Raw genomic sequence first — 19,331 nt, 5'->3', positions numbered from 1 at the left:
GTTTCTATGAGATTCTCCCTCATTCTTCCAAGCTCAAGTGAATACAGCCCTAACTCATCCAATCTCTTTTCATAAAGAAGTGCCTTAAGTTTGCATTGTCTGTTTCGTGAAGTTTGCAATGTTAGTTGGCATACCAGAGGTCTCCAATTTAAGTGGACTATAGCTTGGGTTTGCATTGCATATGGATATACCAGGAGTTTCCAACATAAGTGGATACACCAGATTTGCACTAACACACTAATCAACTCACTCGTGGTCTCATCCTTTTGTCTGATAATCTGCTACTAATCAACATTCTACTATTGTATCCATTATCAAATGACTTTTGCTTTCCAGTGTGATGAAACAGGTGGTAATTTATGCCTTGAAACTCTTTTAAGCTTCACTTTAAACAGCATAAATGAAATGCAACACAATTATTGTCCTAGCAAACTTGTTATTCACAGTGAAGTGAATTTCTGTAACACTGCTGTGCAGGGCACACCCATAAAACTAGTGAAATCCCTGTTGCTTTGGAGTACCAGTAATATTTCCCATTTACCATGTTATGCAGCAGCTCCTGCAGAAATCACATGGAAACTCAAGGGACTGATTCATGCTGGAGTATGATGGACTGATGAATCATTCAAATGACAACGTTTCAAATATGAGTATGGACTATGAATCTCTGCAGGCTATTTCAACACGAGGGTATCACATCAAGTTCCCACTCAACATTGTACATGTGAAATTTCCACCAGAGATCACTGGATTGCCATCATGGGTTCTGGCTGATTCCATCCTATCCTTCTTGGCTCAGAAGCACTGTCATGGTCTAGCAGCTCAATCAGGTTTAGATTAGTGGCCCATATAAAGACCAAGAATTGCATTCAGAAATTTTCTATTTCACACCAAGCAACTGATTCTTTCAGGGAGCTGAAAATCTTTGTGAACGGATTAATATATCCTGACTCTGATATCAAAGATTATTCCTATTGCACATCGAAGAACTTGGTTCAAAAATAATTATAATGATATTTTATTATGAACAGAAAGGCATTAAAAACAGACAGACTATAATTGGTCTTTTAGCACAACTTTATCAATAGATACAAACACCAAATGAACCTGAGCCGAGTCCATTCTAATTGCACGCAGTCCAACTAAGTGTAAGGGTCATTACCATAATTTTAACATTTCTTGGATTGACCAATATTCAAAATGCTGACTGAGCTCCAGAATCCTATAATATTAGGCACAATTTTAAACTCTTTCAGGTTAGCTTGCAGAGTAATCTCTGTAATTTTGAGCATGAAATGTGGAAGCAGTATTTGGGCACTGTTCCATTCTCTTTACCAAGCTCCATTTCTTCAGCGTTGTTGAGGTGGATCATGCAGGTAGAATTCCTGCTCTTAAACCTTTGTCAAAAGCAACTGAGAAAGGTAGGGCAAGTCACCCAAACTTTGAAACATCCCAATGTGGGAAATTGTGTAGTTTGGTAGCAATTTTCCAACACTTAATGCCACCCTACTAAGTTTAGCTGTTCTTCTACTATACGCTCCCAAAACCGTTGGTTCCTTGCTAAAGCGAAATTACCTTCCAAAAATTTACCCCCATATTCAGTGTCAACAGGCTATTGTACCAGGGTTTAGTGGCTATTACAGCCATGGTGAATTCACCTGACATTTACATATATGCATTGGAAACCTGTTACCAGGCAGCCATTAGTAGTTAGCTCTCCTGTGAATATTCCACTAAGGGTGACTGCAATGCACCTACCTGCACCTTAACTGAGCTCTACTAACTCAGCACGCATCAAATCAGACCTTCTTTTGTATGTGACAAACCTGACAGTACACAAATTGATGTAAAACAAATCTGTTTACTCTTGCTCTCCTCAACTTTGAAGTTCAAAGTATTTTCCAGTTACTTAAAAAAATTAACAACTTTGGAGTGGCTTAAGACAGAATACAACAACATCAGAGGGGAAATGTACTAAACCGGATGCTTCGTCATTATAGTGGATCAACAGATATCTGTTTCATTTAATCACCACGTACCAGTTATTCTGCACATGAGCTTGAACAGATCTGTAATAATGTCTACTCCATTGCTCCACTCACAGCTAGTTGGTAAAAGCACTGGGTTAGCGAAGTGCCAATGCATAAACAATTGCATTTCCCAAATGCAGCTTCTGGTCTGTGCTGGTGACCTCTATTGAGATGCACCTACTTAGTGTTTGAAGGTACCAAATGAATTAAAGATTGCCATGCTCAAGACGTGTTTTGCTTTCAAGTGTAATAAATTGGTTTTGCAATCTTTTAAGAGCTGTGCTAAATTTGTAGAAGGGTAAATTTGAGTGGATTTACAGATGCCCCCTTAAACACAGATTGGAGGGAAGCAATACTGATTATTTCATATATAAAAATCAATTTTAGCACAATCCATTTTTGTATTTTCATTTCCTTTGTAGAGGGGTTATGTCTATCCCTATGGAAGCAAAACCAATCCCATTAATTCCAGTGTAACAACAAAGGCCAAGAACTGATGTGTAAAATACTGCTGCATTGCTGAGGTAAAGGGTGTTCACAGGAGGAGGTTTGGAGGTGGTGGAATAAGAAGGATTGCCTTACCAATTACAAGTTGCCTTATGACTAATGGTTTGACAAAGAACAAGTATCTGGACCAAGTCTGAGACAAGTCCTGAATGAATATTTCTCCTCAGATACTTTCAGAATAGGCATACGTTACATTAGTGGTAGTAAGAAGCTTGAATGGACTCAAGCTGAAGGAAGCTGCTCATAGCTTGTACTACAGAAACAGCTGGTTGGACATGCAGTAACAGCAGATTGGTTTGAGGCCCCTAGAAAGTTTTGGGCTCCAGTTGTTTTTGTGCAAATCTCTTTACACAGCCAATTGCCATTGGCTCAACATATACATGGTAAAAGAAATTAAAAAGAGAAATAGATTCAAACTTTGTAAGAGGCAAAAGATGACACAGAGGTAGAAGAGAACTGAAAACAGTATAGAGCAATCCCAAACGCTAACTTATCAGTTGAAGATTTGAACAGACTCCTGTTATACTTAATTTAGGTTATACAGCTGTGGAAAATTGACATCACAACTTCACCTAAAACCTGTCTTTTCTAGTGCTCATTACTGATATCTTACATTGTACTGAACACCTTTGAGGACTCTTATGGTGCAGTAGTAGTGTCCCTGTGTCTGAACTTGAAGGCCAGGGTTTGAGTCCTACCTGGTCCTGAACTGAGTCATAACATAATCAGACAGCTTAATTAAAAATACCTCGCCCATAACTTTTCAATTGTGGCTGCAAGCAAATGCAGCTGCATGTGTAATCATAGAGGAAACAGTCAATAAAGGTTCTCTCCATTATTAACATGCTCTGATATAACCTGCATTCTTTACAGTTCCCTGCACAGCACAGATGCAACATGTTTTATGCACGCTGGCTGCTGAAAAATGTAACAGGCCTCTCTTACCATATTCACTGAACTAAGAACCATGTGCAATAAACAATGATTGGTGACTTTTTCGAAAGATAAATGCTGCTATATTCTTGTTGAACACAGAATGGACAGAAAAGTGTGACTCGTGAACAGGTCACATTGAAAGCACAGTACAAAAAAATCTTATTGGCTACACACTACTGGATACTGGCAACAAAACTCAATTCACAAAACACTAGAACCTACATCAGGATGATCTGCCAAAATGAAACTGGATCTGCGAAAGGAACTTTTACCAAGAGGAGCACTGCCTTGCAAACTGTAAAAGTATAGGCAGTGAAACAATTTCCGCCTAATGCCAAATACATAAATATGTATTGGCCCAGATAAGAAGCAGTGCTGAGTTTCAAATATGTAACAATCATACAGAGCTTGATTCCAGCACCAGATATCTACGCAAGCTGCACAAGAATGTAACTAAATCAATAATTTGCAATGTTTACTAAAATGAGCCTTTTCATCAAACCCAGTCCTATAATAGTGACATTTTCACCAGCTGTAATTACATATGTGGATTAGTTCAATACCACAGTTCACTGCAATATTAGATAAGTTTTTATCAGTACCCACCATCTACCTGTGCCTCTCTTCCTTCCTCACACAGCAATTGATTCAAGGATTGGGTAGGCACAAGCAGGAAGAAATTGGATTGCGCTCTGTTGCATCTTGAATTCCATGTTGCATTCTTGCAGTGTTTTGAATTGAAAACTGCTGAGACACGTGCTTATCAGCCTTTTTTTTTACAAATTCTTAGAGTGGTGTGACAGTTACCAATGATGCAAGAGTCCACTCTCCGTTAGGCAAGAATAGTGTACAGAAATACAGTCAGGATGAGAAGAAATTTTCACAATGAACGGAATGCACTCCATCTCATATTTGTCAAAGCAATAATCAAGTAAGGTCCAGGTCAGCATTCACATAATGCTTTGAATTATTAATTCAAATTATGCAGCCACCTGTTCATTTTATCCTCGCATGTTGCTTATTTGCATAGATGAGATGAATTTGACTGAGGGTGAAACCCGTCTCAGTGCATCCTAACAACTAACCATAGAGGCTGCTGTTCATATTCAGATGTTTTGGTTTAAGAAAGCAAAGTATGTACCAAATGCAAAAGAAATTTGTACCTCAAATTAGAAATCTGCTCCACACTAAAATGGAAAACTACACTAAACGTTGCTTTGAAGCCCCTGAGGTGTCACCGGTTTGCTTGTTGGACGGAACTTGGCAATGTCAGAAAAGCATGATTGGCTTACCTTTTGTTTCATTTGGTAAGTTTTCAGTCCTCCCCTAACTTTCTCTTTTTCACCCCCATATCACAGCCCCAATGTTCTGATATTTGAAGTATTACCGTTGTTTTCGCTACCTAATAAGTTAAAAAATATTAACTATGGGTGCAAGGTTTTCCCTGCATTCAAAGCAATTGCTAAAACACTACTGAATTTATAGGATCTAGGATTTAAGAACGTGGTTTTACTACTGTTACGAATTATGAGAAACTCTGTTTCCTTCGCTGCTTCTTCACACACTAGCAAAGGATAATTAGAAAATACCAGGCTGAGGCAGAATGCATGCAGAAGTAGAAGATTATGATTCTGAAGAATGGGACAGAACATTGTCTTTTTCAAATGCAGGTCTGTGTCCCCATTCCTGACTGCTATCCAATTGAGTCCCAATCATGCATGCCAACTTCCCTGCGGAAGAATAGTCTGTTGACACTTACTATTAACACATAAAAAATGGTTAATTAGGTTGAATTTCTGGAAATTGCAATGTTTGCAGAATTAAACACCTTGGTACCATACTTTCACAAGAGAAAGAGTAATTTGGCAACTTTTTTTTGTCTGGAGCAGAAGTGCAATGTGTCTCAGGGGATGAGCTACAGTGACATAACGATCTGTCTTATCATACCTTACTGAATTTACATTAGGTGCTTGGGGCTAAATATTTTCACACCAAGGAAAGATAAAAAAGTATTAAACTGTTACTTGTTTTTCCAAGATGTGCAAGCATTATAATTTTAAAATTACATTTCAAAACTGTAACATGCTTTAACCCAACCCCAAAACAGAACATGAGAAATGAAGGATATTTTTGTTGTCATTTTATACAAAAAGATTTGTTTGAGAATATAGGAGGCACAGTTAGTAAGATTGTGGATGACACCAAAATTGGTGATATAGTGGACAGTGAAGAAGGTTATCTAAGAATACAAAGAGATCTTGATCAACTTAATCAAATGGACTGAGGAGTGGCAAACAAAGTTTAATCTGGATAAATGCAAAGTATTGCATTTTGGTAAAACAAACAAGGACAGGATTTATACCGTTAATGGTCAGGTCCTGAATAGTGCTGTGGAACAAAGTCACCGGGGTCCAGGTACATAATTCTTTGCAATGTGCGTCATAGGTAGACAGGGTGGTTAAGAAGGCATGCTGCATTCATTGTCCAGACCTTTGAGTATAGGAGTTGGGACATCATGTTGAGGTTGTACAGGATGTTGGTGAGGCTTCTTCTGGAGTAGTATGTGGACTTAAAGTTGTCCTGTTACTTGAAGGACATTATTAAATTGGACAGGGTTCAAAAAAGATTTACCAGGATGCTGCTGGGAATGGAATGCTTGAGTTATAAAAATAGGCTGGGACTAATTTCACGGGAATGTAGGAAGTTGAGGGGTAACCTTACAGAGGTTTAAAAGATCACAAGGGGCATAGATAAGATGAATACCAAGGATCTTTTCCCTATTGTGGGTGAGTTCAAAACTAGGAAGCATATTTTTAAGGGGAGAGGAGATTGTTTTAAAAAGAACGTGGGTGCAACTTTTCTTTTAAATAGAGTGGTGCCTGAGTGGTATGAACTGTCAGGGGAAGTGGTGATTGCAGGTACAGTTACAACATTTAAAAGACATTTGACTAAGTAAATGAATAGGAAAGGTTTAGAGGGACATGGCCAAATGCAGTCAAGTGACACTTGTTTAGTTTGGGAACATAGTTTAGGGTCTAGTTGATCTGCAGGTCTATGCTGTTTCCATGTTGTACGACTCTATACTGAATGATAACATCATGAAGAGGAGTATAATACAACATGAGTCACGGAGTACAGAGTGAATTATGTGGGCCACCATCAACTTGTAATGTAAATTCTAACTAACAATATAAAATTTTCCAATGACATAATTAATGCAAGTTGCAATAGTATAGGACTGGAACATCCAGTGGCATATTGTGTTACGCAAGAAAATCACAGCTATTAATGATACAATCATTAGATAGTAATTATTCACAAGTTGTTCTTAAATTTAGCTGTGACTTTTACAAATAATATTAGCAACATGCTCTGTCTTCTCATGCATGCCTATGATCCAACATCAAAGCAGGGCCTTTAAAATACTAAATTTATTAATGCTATTAGTGCTCAAAATTTCTTCTATGTTTGATTTGTTTCAAGTCCCCTTTGCCACATTGTGGCAGAAAGATAGTTTGGGGTGCTTTCACTCTCAATCGATGCAATATATTTAAGGTCCTGGTGAAAACTCAGTCCTTCTCCAGATGGAGCGCCAAACTCTCAAACACACCATGACAGCTTGGCGGAAGCATAGTCCCTCAGGACTAGGTTTACTGTTTTGTCAATTTTGGAGTGATCCACAACAAAATGAGAAAATAAAATAGCTTTTAGAGTAACAAAATTAATCTGTGTATAGGAAATCTGCATCAACAGTTACAAACCAGACTGATAAAGCTACAATTTTTAAATACCTACGAAATGAACTCTGTGTATTTTATATATATTCAAATAATTAAGTTGTAAGAATAAGTTGCAGTTATTCAGGAAATTATAACTTTTTTTTAAACGATTTGATTCTTGGTTGTATCATTTAAATGGAGGACAAACCAATGGGAAGAAAAGTATAATACATACATTCAAAATGGAGGATGTGCAAGGACATGATGGAAAAATGCTTTTATTTAACCAACATAAGCAGGGAAAAGGTAATAACTTAAAATGGAATGGTATTTTTTCCTCTCATGGTTGCATGCAAAACATTTGGTGCATGCTCTTTAGGAGACAAAGAAAACACATAACATATAGGATACAATCATGATTTTCTGAATCCAGGTCAGTTCACATTGCACACAATCAGTTAATAACTTGTTTGAATTAAGCAGGCACTTCATGTTAGCAAGATTCTCAAGATAACCACCATCCTAGTAGCACGCTATGTTGCTTGGGTGCAAGACCCCTCAGTAAGGGAGGCCACATGCTCTTGCAGACTTCCCAGTCTGTCCATTCCCCCACCTCCAGAATCTGCTGGCATCTCAGATTCCCTCTCCAGACGGCTGATCTGCTCCTGACTCCTCTTGAGGGTCTCTTCCAGCTGCTCACGGAGTGCCTGTATAGCCAAAAGCTCGGCCTGCAGCATATCTTCTCTGTCAGAGCTAAGTAAAGATGTGAATTTGGAGACAAAAATCAACTGTATCATATTACCACAGATAATGCTTGTTGAGTTAACAATAGATAGAGGGCTCAGCTGCATTCACACACTTAGCTTTGAGATTTGCAGAGCACAATCCTTATAAAGTGATATTGTTCTTTTTACTTCAATTTCCCCAACCTACTAACTTGGTATTTGGTCTGTGATAAATGGGGGTTTCCTGCTCCATCACCTGAAGTGCTAATACATCACAGCAGTTCCACAGCCATTTAACACTCTTAGGACTGTCCAGGTTCTGTCCGAAGTCTAGAAGTAGGTAAGTGCTGAGGGGTCTCCTGCTAGGTAGGGGAGATGAAGCCCAATGACGTGGATGGAGGTGGGAGGACCAGATGTGAACAAGGAGCCCTTTGAAGGATGCATATCCAAAGATGATCTGTTGAATATCCTTCTGTCCCTGAATCCCTCCTCCCAGCCTCAAAAGTGCAGCTGGTCAGCAAGTAGCCCTTAACGTCAGTTCAGGTGAATGTGGGCATATCCTCTTCAGCGGGGAAGGTTACAGGACCAACCCACTTGCTGGCAGAAAACCATAAAATTCTGTCCTAAGGACAGTGATGATTTTAGGTGTAAGAGTGAATTGGAGGGGGAAAATAAGTCTGAATTAAGAACAATGAAAAAAACAGACCAAATTCTGGCTTTTGGAAACAAATGAGATCATGAACCAGGAATTGCAAGGCTTCAGATCAGATTTCATCAAGAAATACAATTCGCAGTTAACGTGAAGTTAGATCTATTGCAGATTAAGAAGCATGGTAAACCATATTTTGAACCCTATAACAGTGACATCATATATATTAGCAAAGGTATGAGAACCAAAGTAGCTTCAGCAACAAGCAAGTTACAGACCAGATGAATTGCCTTATTGTGTTTTTTTAAAAATGTCAAATATAAGTTACAGTGGTTCACAGCTCACTGGCACACATGAAGACATGCAATTCTATAATCCTTATTCCGAATATTTACACACCAAATCTATTACAAAACTGCTCACTGGTGCAGTTACCAGAAAAGTTCTATGCACGTCAGATTAATGTAATGCCAGTATATTACTTGTTTTTGGATGTCTCGATTAAAAAAAAAATCAAGCAGAAACACCAATTACACTGAGCAAGTCCATCGGTCCTATGTTTACTGTGCCAATGTGTCCGGTACACTTTTGGCTCTTTGGATGAGCTTAAACTGAGGATACCACCTTGAAACAATTAGTTGCTGTAATACTACTTATTCAGTAAATTACAACTGGGTTTGTTTAGCAATTTGAGCCTTGAGCCGACATTTAATACAGAGAGTGAACCAGTGGACAGATGGTGTGCCTCATCCAATTGACTAGAAGTGTAAATGCACGACGGAAAAATACTCTTACTGGGCTGACACAAGTTGGGAGAAGAAAATAACCTAAAATGGAATGGTATTTTCTTTTTAAGGGATACATGGAGCACATTATGAATGACCTTTTGGAGACAGAAGGGAACCCATAACGCTCATGATTTTTTAAATTCAGGTCAGTTAACTTGCAGATGTTTAGTTAATAAGTATTAAACAATTAGTTTGCAGCAAGCAGGCATTTCCTTTTAGCAACATTTGCAAGGCAACCACAATCCCAAACTGTGCTGTACCAGCATGCAGCTAACAGTAATCCAGAGGTTATTTATTACAACATATAGATTATGTGCGACTTTCAACAAGCTGACAAAAATAACAGCCTGACATTGTAAATGAAGCATGTGGTACTCAATACTTTACGACCTTGTTAATTCTAATGGTTTCATTTTTGTAATAAGCAGTGCAGAAACCTACAAACATTTCTCTTTTTTTGGAAATCCAAACAGTCAAATTGAACACCACCTGCTTCTAAAAATGGTAGTCAGCACTATTTAGATATTTATGCAGCATTGCAAAATTATATACTCAATCTCAAGGCATATGCACATTCACAAAAGACTGTATGTGTTTTGCATTTACCAGGTCAGTTTCTTACCTGTCAGTTTGATTGTGGAATTTAACAAGGCTGATGTAGAGTTGTCGTTCAGATCGAAGAGCTTCACTCAATCGTAACTGTTCCTGAACTTGCTCTTCAAGGGCCCAGATCAGCTGCCAGTAAACAAAAGTAAGCATATGAACTAAGAAGAAATCATTTACTATTTCAGAGAATGAATTGGATAATTAATATTGGTATTCATATTGAAACATTTATAACTTCCACATTTAAGATCCTGAATGATCTTAACAGGCGCATTTGGGAAGGATGCTTCCCATGTGCAAGATACTGGAAATCAATCACTGTTTCAAAGTATAGGCAACATCTATTTAAGATGGATGAGCAGAATTTTTCTCTTTCAGAGTTGAGTCTTTGAAACACACTTCTGCAAAAGATGATGCAAGCAGAGCCTTGATTATTTTAAGGTAGATGTATACTGATTCTTGATAAGCCAGGGAGAAAGGTGGGCAGAAATGTGGGATAATCAGTTCAGTCATGATTTTATGAAATGGTGGAGTGAACTCAAGGGACCTATCCTTAATTCAGATATTTATTCAAATGTTAGTGCTGAATTTTCACCTTTTTAGCCAGAACACCAGAATGAATGTTACTATCAGTTTTTCAGTTTACAGATTAGGGAGGGAAGTATTTACTCACTTTCAATGACTACTCAGCAAACCTTGCTAGAAATACACATAATCAAAAGTGAGGTGAAGATGAAATTTGGTTGTGCTATGCGCTTTACCATGTAACTGAATAATATGTAGGTATTCATTGTCAAGGCATATATAAATGATAGCTGATTCATGGAGCACCAGCAGGTAACCAGTATCTAAAGACTGTGCCAGTGTATAGGTAAAACAAAATGGCTTCAGGAAATGTTAAAAGAAATTGGGAAGAAAAAAGATGATAATGGATATTAAAAGGCACACAAATAACCAATACATTCCTAGATAACAAGGTGCAGAACTGGATGAACACAGCAGGCCAAGCAGCACCAGAGGAACAGAAAAGCTGATTGTGAAGGGTCCAGACCCAAACTAAGCAGCATTTTTCTTCAGAAAGATCCAGACCTGAAACTTCAGCCTTCCTGCTCCTCTGATGCTGCTTGGCCTGCTGTGTTCATACAGTTCTACACCTTAGTATCTCAAATTCGCCAGCATCAGCAGTTCCCACTATCTCCGAACAAATACATTCCTAATAGGTTTAAAAGAATCACTTCTGGATTCAATCTAGTTTTTGGTCATTTTAGCCTTCTTTTTTACTGTTGTCAAACATCAATAGTTTCAAATATAACGCAGGTTGATTCACGTATATTCGTCTTCATTGGCTGGAAGTTTTGCGTATCAACTTACTTTTGCACCAGTCAGCACTGGTGAGTATCTTTTTTTTTAACACTTTCATGGATAAGTGCATCGCCAACAAATCTAACACCTGTCCATCCCTCAAACAACTGTTAAACGTCAATTGCACTGCTATGGGTAGAGTGACACGTAGGCTAGATCAAGAAAGGATAGTTGATTTCAAATGAAATAGGTTTTTATGACAATTAAATGATTGATTTATTGTCATATATACTGGAGGAGTATAGTGAAAAACTCTGTTTATGAGCAATACAAGAAGATTATAGCAAACAAGGACATACAGATCATAGGGTGAAAATAAAACTAGACAGAGGCATACAAGATACATCGCGCATGGTGTGGTCTAGGCAAGATCAACATTAACAAGATCAGCATGATTTGAAGTTAGAATGTCCATTCATCAGTCTAATAATGGCGGTGAAAAAGCTGTTTTTGAACCTGTGTTCAAGCTTCTGTATCTTCTGCCTGACAGAAGATGTTGTAGGAGAGCAGTGCCAGGGTGGGATGGGTCTTTGATGATGTTGGCAGCCTTTCCGCAGCAACGAACCATGTAAATGGAGTCCACGAATGGAAGACTGGCTTCTGTGATTGTCTGAACAGTGCACACAACCTTCTGTTATTTCTTATTGATGATGCTTTCATGTTAACTGTACTGGTGAGTAGCTTTCAATTCTATTTTTTAAAAAAACTTGAAATTGTGAATTTAATTTAAATTCCATCGGTTCCTGTGGCTGATTTGAAGCCTTGATCCCATAAGCATTAGTCCAGGTCTCTGAATTACTAATCCAGTGCCATTACCATCATGTTGCCATTTCTCTTTAAAGATATAGAGGAAATTGCCTTATTAGCACAGTAGCACTGCTTTACTTGGGATAGGTTTTTTTTTAAAGAAGCTACTCATGCATCCTAATAGCATTTACTCATAGTGAAGTTGAATTCTAAGACTAACTTTGCACTAGCCTGCTCAATCTATTAGCCAATTCTTTTTACGTCATCCAGTTTCCTAAGTCCGTGACCTTTGACTTGTTAATGAGCAGGAAATTATCCAGTTGCCATTTAGCATGAAAGAGGAGGGAGTCATAGCCCAACAAATTTTGAGCTTAACTCACTAGGCATTAAATTACCAATAAATTTTCTATTACACTTCCCAGCACAGATGCACATGCACACCTAAATACCTGATATAACGGACATACCTGATGATGTTTCTTTCTTATGTTTGCCTGTGTAGATGACTCCATTTCTGCCACTTGTTCCCTCAAGACCAGGAGCTCCTGGGTAAGCCTCTCTATTTCTGGAGATTCACATGGCTGTACCTGCTTCATTTGCAGATCCTATAGCAGAACAAGGCATATAAAACTATTTCAACTTTGCAGCAATCCAACTAATAAACCACAAACAGCACCAAGTCCTAGTGTATCTATATTCAAATATGGGTCAAGCATACTATCAATGGTCCAAGATTTTGTATATAAGTACGCTTGCCGTCTTATACAATCAACCATTCACATGTGGTCTTACTAGTCTTCTAAAATGTCTTAATTAGCTAAATGGCAGATGAACAAGGTCTTCTCAAAGAGTCTAGGAGATGGGGGTTTTTTCCTTTCCTGAGAATCCAGGTTCGGTTTCAGTTCAGATTAATTGGATGTACGGTTCAGTTATCTGTTGACCATGCAAATTCTCAATGAAATCAGTCTGCACAAGTCTTACTTTACACTTCCTAATGAGAATGTGCTCAGAGTGCAAACTTATCCCGAAACAATAATCTCACTAACTGCGAGGTGACCATAAGCATAGTTGCATACGGTATAGTTCACAGAAATCAGCACGATCTGTCAAATTAGTTTGTCTTCCTTACAATTTTGGCATTTCGTTAAGTCCAGTTCTGCAGAAATCATATCAGACCTTAAAGCGCTCCTCGTTGACAGGAATGTTGCTCGACAGAGCTTCCATCTTCACCGTCTGACATGGGAACTCTCTTCCCTGGTTGGCCAGGACAGACTGCAGTCTGGTCAGCTCAAGCTGAGAGAAGGAAAAAACACAAACCACATTCAGATATATGCCCCCATGTCATTTATTAAGTATGGATGCTGATAAAATGTAAAAACATTCAAAATTTGAATATTTCACTATCACAAAATAAAGTCACATGTATTGCCAACACTTGTGATTTACTCCAAACCCCAAAATTTACCATTCTTTTTGGCTGAACTTCCTGATACCTGGAAGCAGGCATACTAGCAACAAAATCTCTCAAACATTATTTAAATAAAGAGTAATAAATACCTAACAAACACCAACAAATGTAAACAAATGATGAAAACGTATATCAGTGAAGAGAAAAGAAGGGTTAAACAAAGTGGAACTTTTTAAAAGAAAAATGTCCATGTGGCTTTACATTCCACATATGCACTGCAGGGTCAGAAAGCAATCAGAAGTGAGCACACACAGTCAGCACTCACTACAGATTCAATGATGTCAGCTATATTTTTTAATACTTACGATTCAAGTAGGAAAGTCAAATAGCACCCTCAATGCAAGGCACTAAAGATGAAAACAATAGGACAGAAGCCAGTTTCAAAGAATCATAATGGACTCAAAATGTTAACTCAGTTTTTCTCTCCACAGATGCTGCCAGAACTGAATTTTTCCAGTGCTGCTTCTTTTTATTTCAGATATTCTGGCACCTGCAATATTTTGCTTTTGTCTGAATCAAGGAGTAGCTTAAGTAAAGCTAAATAGGTTTGAAAAAGTCTCCAGATTGCAAGTTATTTCCCAGTTTGGAAATCTTGAGAGTGAACAAGTTAAGATTTGTAGATGGCTTATGGCTTATTCAACACACCAACAGAGTGCACAACATGGAATTTAATGCAGTTTGTTGGATCCGCTACACAGTAACCAGAACACCTTCCTTTTCTTCCCCTAAAGTTTACCCCTACTACTGTCTGAGCATGTTTTCTTTTTCTCGGGTCAGTTTCTTTAATTGTTCATTCTGCAGCTGTTCTTTCTCAATCGCATCAAATTCTGAGAGAAAACTTACTTGCTTGACTTTTTGGAAGATGAACTTCTTCCACTTTTTTTCTGATTAACAGAGCTGATCAACATCCACCACACGTGTATTTTTCAGCAGGAATCAGCAGTGGGCAACCTGGGTGAGTTTCCTCCGCTTGCAGAACAGTCAAAAATCGACTGTAGTGACACCACCACGCAATGGAAACTTGAATTTGGGACTCAAATTCATATCCCAAGAACTCTACTTCCACATTGAAGTCATGAATTCCCCACATTACTACTTGAAGACATTTGAACCAAAATGTTCAAAAGGCAAAGCTTTTAATGCATCCCAAACTTGGGAAACTCAGGCTTTCTTTTAAACTGACCTCAGTACTGCAATGTCAAAACCTTTGTGATATTAAAACCCACCCGAGTTTCTTTCTCTTTCCTCAAAGCAAGCTGTAGTTCCTCCTTTATCTGATCCAGCTCAATCTGCTTAATATCTTCTTGTTCTGGGTCAGCTATTACTTCATCTTCATCTAAGGTTGGCTGTACTGCTGTTAAGAGAGAAAGATGCAGTCACTTGCAGCATGTGCAACACATTGGAAATGACCTACAGAAGGATTTAACTTACAATAGGCTTGTTGCTTCTTACACTTTGTGCATTGGGAAGGCAGTAGTAGAGATTAGTGACCTAGATACTGACATATAGCATCTTGTATTTTCTAGTAGGTTCTGAACTGGAATCAAAGTCAGCTGATTGAACTAATCATGCGCTTCAATCCGTTTCATTCTGTAATCCAACCCGGTTTCAACACAAAACTAACTGGAAATTTCAGTGAAGCCACATTGTTTCCCTAATCAACAGCAACTCTGGCGTAATTTGTGTACTAGCCACTGTTGTGATCCTAGCTAATTGATATTACTGGACAAGTCTAATCTCAGACTGCAATCTGGTTTGGTAATTTTTTTTTGGTTTTAATAAGGTGGTCTGTCACTGCAGCGCAAGCACACAATGTTGGAGATTTGGTTTCAGCAATAAAAATACAGATAAAACCAGATAATTCACATACGACAAAACCTTAAAAGATTTTGCAACACACAATAACTAATAATCTCAATCACCCAAAGTATCCTTTTACAAGTCCCAAAAATGCCTTTTACAGTACTCTCACTTCTATAAGGTTAATTTGACTGTGACTTCAACTCCCAGTCCAGAAAATCTGACAGCTTTTTCCTGGAGCTTTTAGGCATCAGCTTAAATGTTCTCCACTTCAAGTAACTTCTTTAGAATTTTATCAAAGCACTTCTGGTCTAGATCAAAACCCTTACTTTCTATATATTCACTTGTGGCACATGGGCATTGCTGACTGGTCAGCATTTATTACCTATCCGAGTTGCCCTTGAAAAGGTGGTGGTGAGTTGCCTTTTTGAACCAACTATGCCTATGCCTTTCCAGATGGAAGTGGACTTGAATTTGCCGTCTAATGATCTTTAGTGAATTTCTGCATGCATTTTGTAGATAATATACATTGCTAATCCTGAAGTGGAGGGAATGTATGATTAGGGGTGTGGGGCCTACCAAGCGAGCTGCTTTGTCCTGGATGGTGTCAAGGTTGAGTCTTCCATCATTCAGGGTGGGAATATTTGTGCAGCCTCCTCTCTGGTGGTAAAGTAACCTATGTTCTACTTACCTTCTCAAGAGCGCTGCTTTACACAGCCATCTCCATTTAAGACATCTGTGGAACTGCCCCAAACTGAAATTCAAACAAAACCTTTTTTTTTTGCCTTGCTATGGGTGTTTTCACTGAACTTAATAAAGTCCTGAAGCTTCTACCTGAAACATGTTTCATATTGTAACGTTTATCATGACCAATAGTAAACTCTCCTAACGTAAATTTAAAAAAATATTAGTCCTGCAGGCTAATTCTTTATATTGAAACAAAATCCCCTTAAAAAAACCCACATGGCCCTAATTCAAAAGTCTAACAATAAAAGAAAATATATACAAATTACACACCCTACATCACAGCGAGAAAACCTGAACCAAAGCGTCCTGCAGAATAGGCCCAACTGCATCAATGAGATATTCCCCACATTCTGCACTCAAAGCTTTTATGGCAGTCAAACTAGCAGCTCAGTTCCATTTAATGCTGGCCAAAGGGCATCTGAGCACCCTAGATGTAATTACTGTTCTTACTTTAGCCAGTTCTTCTGCTACTGAAGCACTACTGTTTATAACATATTTTGAATTCAGCTAGTGACATGAGGATCCAATATTGGTAATGATGGCAACTTCTGATTATATTTTGCTACCATTGACAACAAATATTGAGATGGAATAGGCAAAATCTTATTAAGGAAAGAATACGAAACCTATTTTGGGTCTGTGAACACAAAAGCAGCCTATGAATCTCACTTAATTTCACATACCTTCCCTTCCATTTGCTTTCGGCTGAGTGTCAATGGGCTCAGAAGCTTCCATTTTGTCAGGCTGGGAGGAAAGCTCATTCTTACTGTGATTATCCTGCACCAGCTCCTGAACAGAAACAGTTCAGATTAGTGGTTTGGAAATAATTACCTCTTCAAGTAAAGTGCTCTCAGCTGGACTCTGAAGTTAATTTTTGTAAAATATCTCAATACATTTTAAACCACAAAACAGTGACAGATCTGGTATGAAAGCTAAGATGCCCAGGGCAGGATGGATATCTCAAGAAATCCCATGTGGCACCCCTTGATTTACCAATAAGTCCACAGTTCAGCAAATATGTGCTACTTACACCTGTTGGCTTCTGGACAGCACAAACAGACACCAGAACAGTAAAAAGTGTAGCTCTGCTCCGAAGCAAAAGATTAACTAACCTTTGGCCTAAATTTTCTTCTATTCCCCCATCAAATGCTCTTCCTGAGCTGCTGAATGTAGTTACTTAAGCATGATCATTCCTCCAGTACCTGATCCAAACAGTTATTCTTCTTGTGAGAAAATGAATGAATACTAGTGGATATTTTTTTCATGCGCAGTGTGGGAACGGGGGTCACAATGGGAAGGGTATTGATAAAAGATGAAGAGCCTGACCCCTGCCTTCACCGGAAATCTAACAAGTACATTCTTCTAAAAGGCACAGCAGATGTTAATGATTAAAATTTAGAAAAGGGAATTTTGGCTGAACTCTCCCTCCTTCAAACTAAAGAATGCCAAAGATTAATGTCCTTGCAAAAATCCACTAACTCATCATGTTCCAAGGAGATAGTGGAAAAGTTGACTGACAAGTCCTGAGCTTACAATAATCAACAAAACTACATAAAAGTTCAAGGAATGTTTCACATCTGGAATTCTTACATATACAACTGGATACAATTGCAGCAAACAAAAGAAAGTTAATTAACTGTACCAGAATGTTTCTTAGTTTAAGGCCAAGTTTTCCTGTAGGTATGAAGGAAGGAAAGAGGAGGAATAGGCCATTTGGCCTTTTGAGCTGATTCTTCCATTCAAACATTGTGGCTGATCATTGGCCTCTATACCATTTACCCCCATAATCCCATATTTCCATTTGTATTCAGAAATCTATCAAATGTTTGGGTCCATATATTTAACAATGACTTGGATGAGGGAAGTGAATGTACTATCACCATGTTTGCGGATGACATAAAAATAGGTGGGAGGGTGACCGAGTCTAGAGAGGGACATAGAAAGGCTAAGTGAGTGGGCAAAATCTTGGCAGATGGAATACAATGTGGGAGAATAAGAGGTTATGCACTTTGGCAGAAAGAATAGAGTACTGAATATTATTTAAATGAAAATAAAGTGCAGAAAGTTGTTGCACAATAGGGGTCTTCGTACATCAATCACAAAAAAACTATCTTACAAGCTCAGCAGGTAATAGGGAAGCCAATTGAAAAGTTGGTCTTTATTTCAAAGGGAATGGAATATGAAAATAGGGAAGTCTTGCTAAAACAAGACACTAGTCAGACTACATCTGGAATACCGTGAACTTACAGAAAATGGACAAGCCCGAATAGAGCAAACATAGAAAAGATGCTTTTCCTAGTGGGAGAGATTAGAACCCAAGGTCACAGCCTCAGAGTGAGGGGGACACCCTTTAGGTGACTTCTTCAGGCAGTTAGAGGTGAATTTGTGTAACTCACTACCTCAGAAGACTATGAAAACCAAGTTGTTGAGTGTCTAAGACAGAGATAGATAGGTTCTTACTTAGTAAGGGGATCAAGGGTTATAGGGAGAAGGCAGGAGAATGGGGTTCAGAAATACATCAGCCATGATCAAATGGCAGAGCAGACTCAATAGGCCAAATGGCCTAGTTCGGCTCCTGTATCTTATGGCCATTGATCACTGATATATCAGCCCTCTCCCCAGAACGGAGCATCAACGCTACAGTAAGATCATTTTACTGCAGAAGTAGCAAATGTAGTTACAGCCTCAAACAACGGTCAGCATAGACTAGATCTTTACCTTTAATTGCCAATATTTCCGCTTCTGGCTTGCTACAAATACATACACAAGTTATAGTGACTGATAACTCTGTTGTTACTCACATACCCCTAGTTACAGTTACATTTTGTACTTGCACAGCCATAATTTTCTTTGTGTCTAGCTACACAGCAAAGGAATTCTATTAAGCTTTATGAACTGCTGAATTCAGCATAAGGCAAGATTCATTTGTTGTTAAACGATACTTGAAGGGCTTACATGGATTATCCGATCCTTTTCCTGAAGAAGTTCTTTGAGGCGGGCTATTTCTGTTGGTATCTCCAATGAGGACACATTCCGCTTGGTGAAATTTGCTGCTTCTCGATCCTTCTCCACTAACTGGCGGCGCAATGTCCGAAGCTCATGGTTCTTCTCTGCAAAGGTATGTATCAACTTCTCTGTTGTATCCTGAAAAATAGTACACAGGAAATCAAAAACTCTGATTCGATCTGACCATTGCAGCAAATTACACATCCAGTTTTGTCTGGTTGCTAACATTCTCATTGCTGTG

The 19,331-nt window shown here is 38.5% G+C and overlaps 1 protein-coding gene across 17 annotated transcripts in view; it reads right to left on the bottom strand.

Moving 5' to 3' along the window:
* pde4dip (phosphodiesterase 4D interacting protein) overlaps positions 1 to 19,331 on the bottom strand; it is a 410,955-nt gene that overhangs the window by 100,671 nt on the left and 290,953 nt on the right. For 16 of the 17 annotated variants that reach the window (XM_048539238.2, XM_048539241.2, XM_048539224.2 and 13 more), the window contains 7 exons: positions 19,040 to 19,228; positions 16,768 to 16,873; positions 14,764 to 14,891; positions 13,246 to 13,362; positions 12,537 to 12,674; positions 9,977 to 10,089; positions 7,806 to 7,945 (listed from right to left, as the gene is read on the bottom strand). In XM_048539238.2, the coding sequence (XP_048395195.2) occupies positions 7,806 to 7,945; positions 9,977 to 10,089; positions 12,537 to 12,674; positions 13,246 to 13,362; positions 14,764 to 14,891; positions 16,768 to 16,873; positions 19,040 to 19,228 (931 nt within the window). The remainder of the gene's footprint in view (positions 1 to 7,805; positions 7,946 to 9,976; positions 10,090 to 12,536; positions 12,675 to 13,245; positions 13,363 to 14,763; positions 14,892 to 16,767; positions 16,874 to 19,039; positions 19,229 to 19,331) is intronic. The other variant, XM_048539226.2, reaches the window with a different exon arrangement.

This window comes from Stegostoma tigrinum, chromosome 8 (genome assembly GCF_030684315.1).
Source record: "Stegostoma tigrinum isolate sSteTig4 chromosome 8, sSteTig4.hap1, whole genome shotgun sequence".
Lineage (NCBI taxonomy): Eukaryota > Metazoa > Chordata > Chondrichthyes > Orectolobiformes > Stegostomatidae > Stegostoma > Stegostoma tigrinum.
This window is presented reverse-complemented; position numbering and strand designations above follow the sequence as displayed.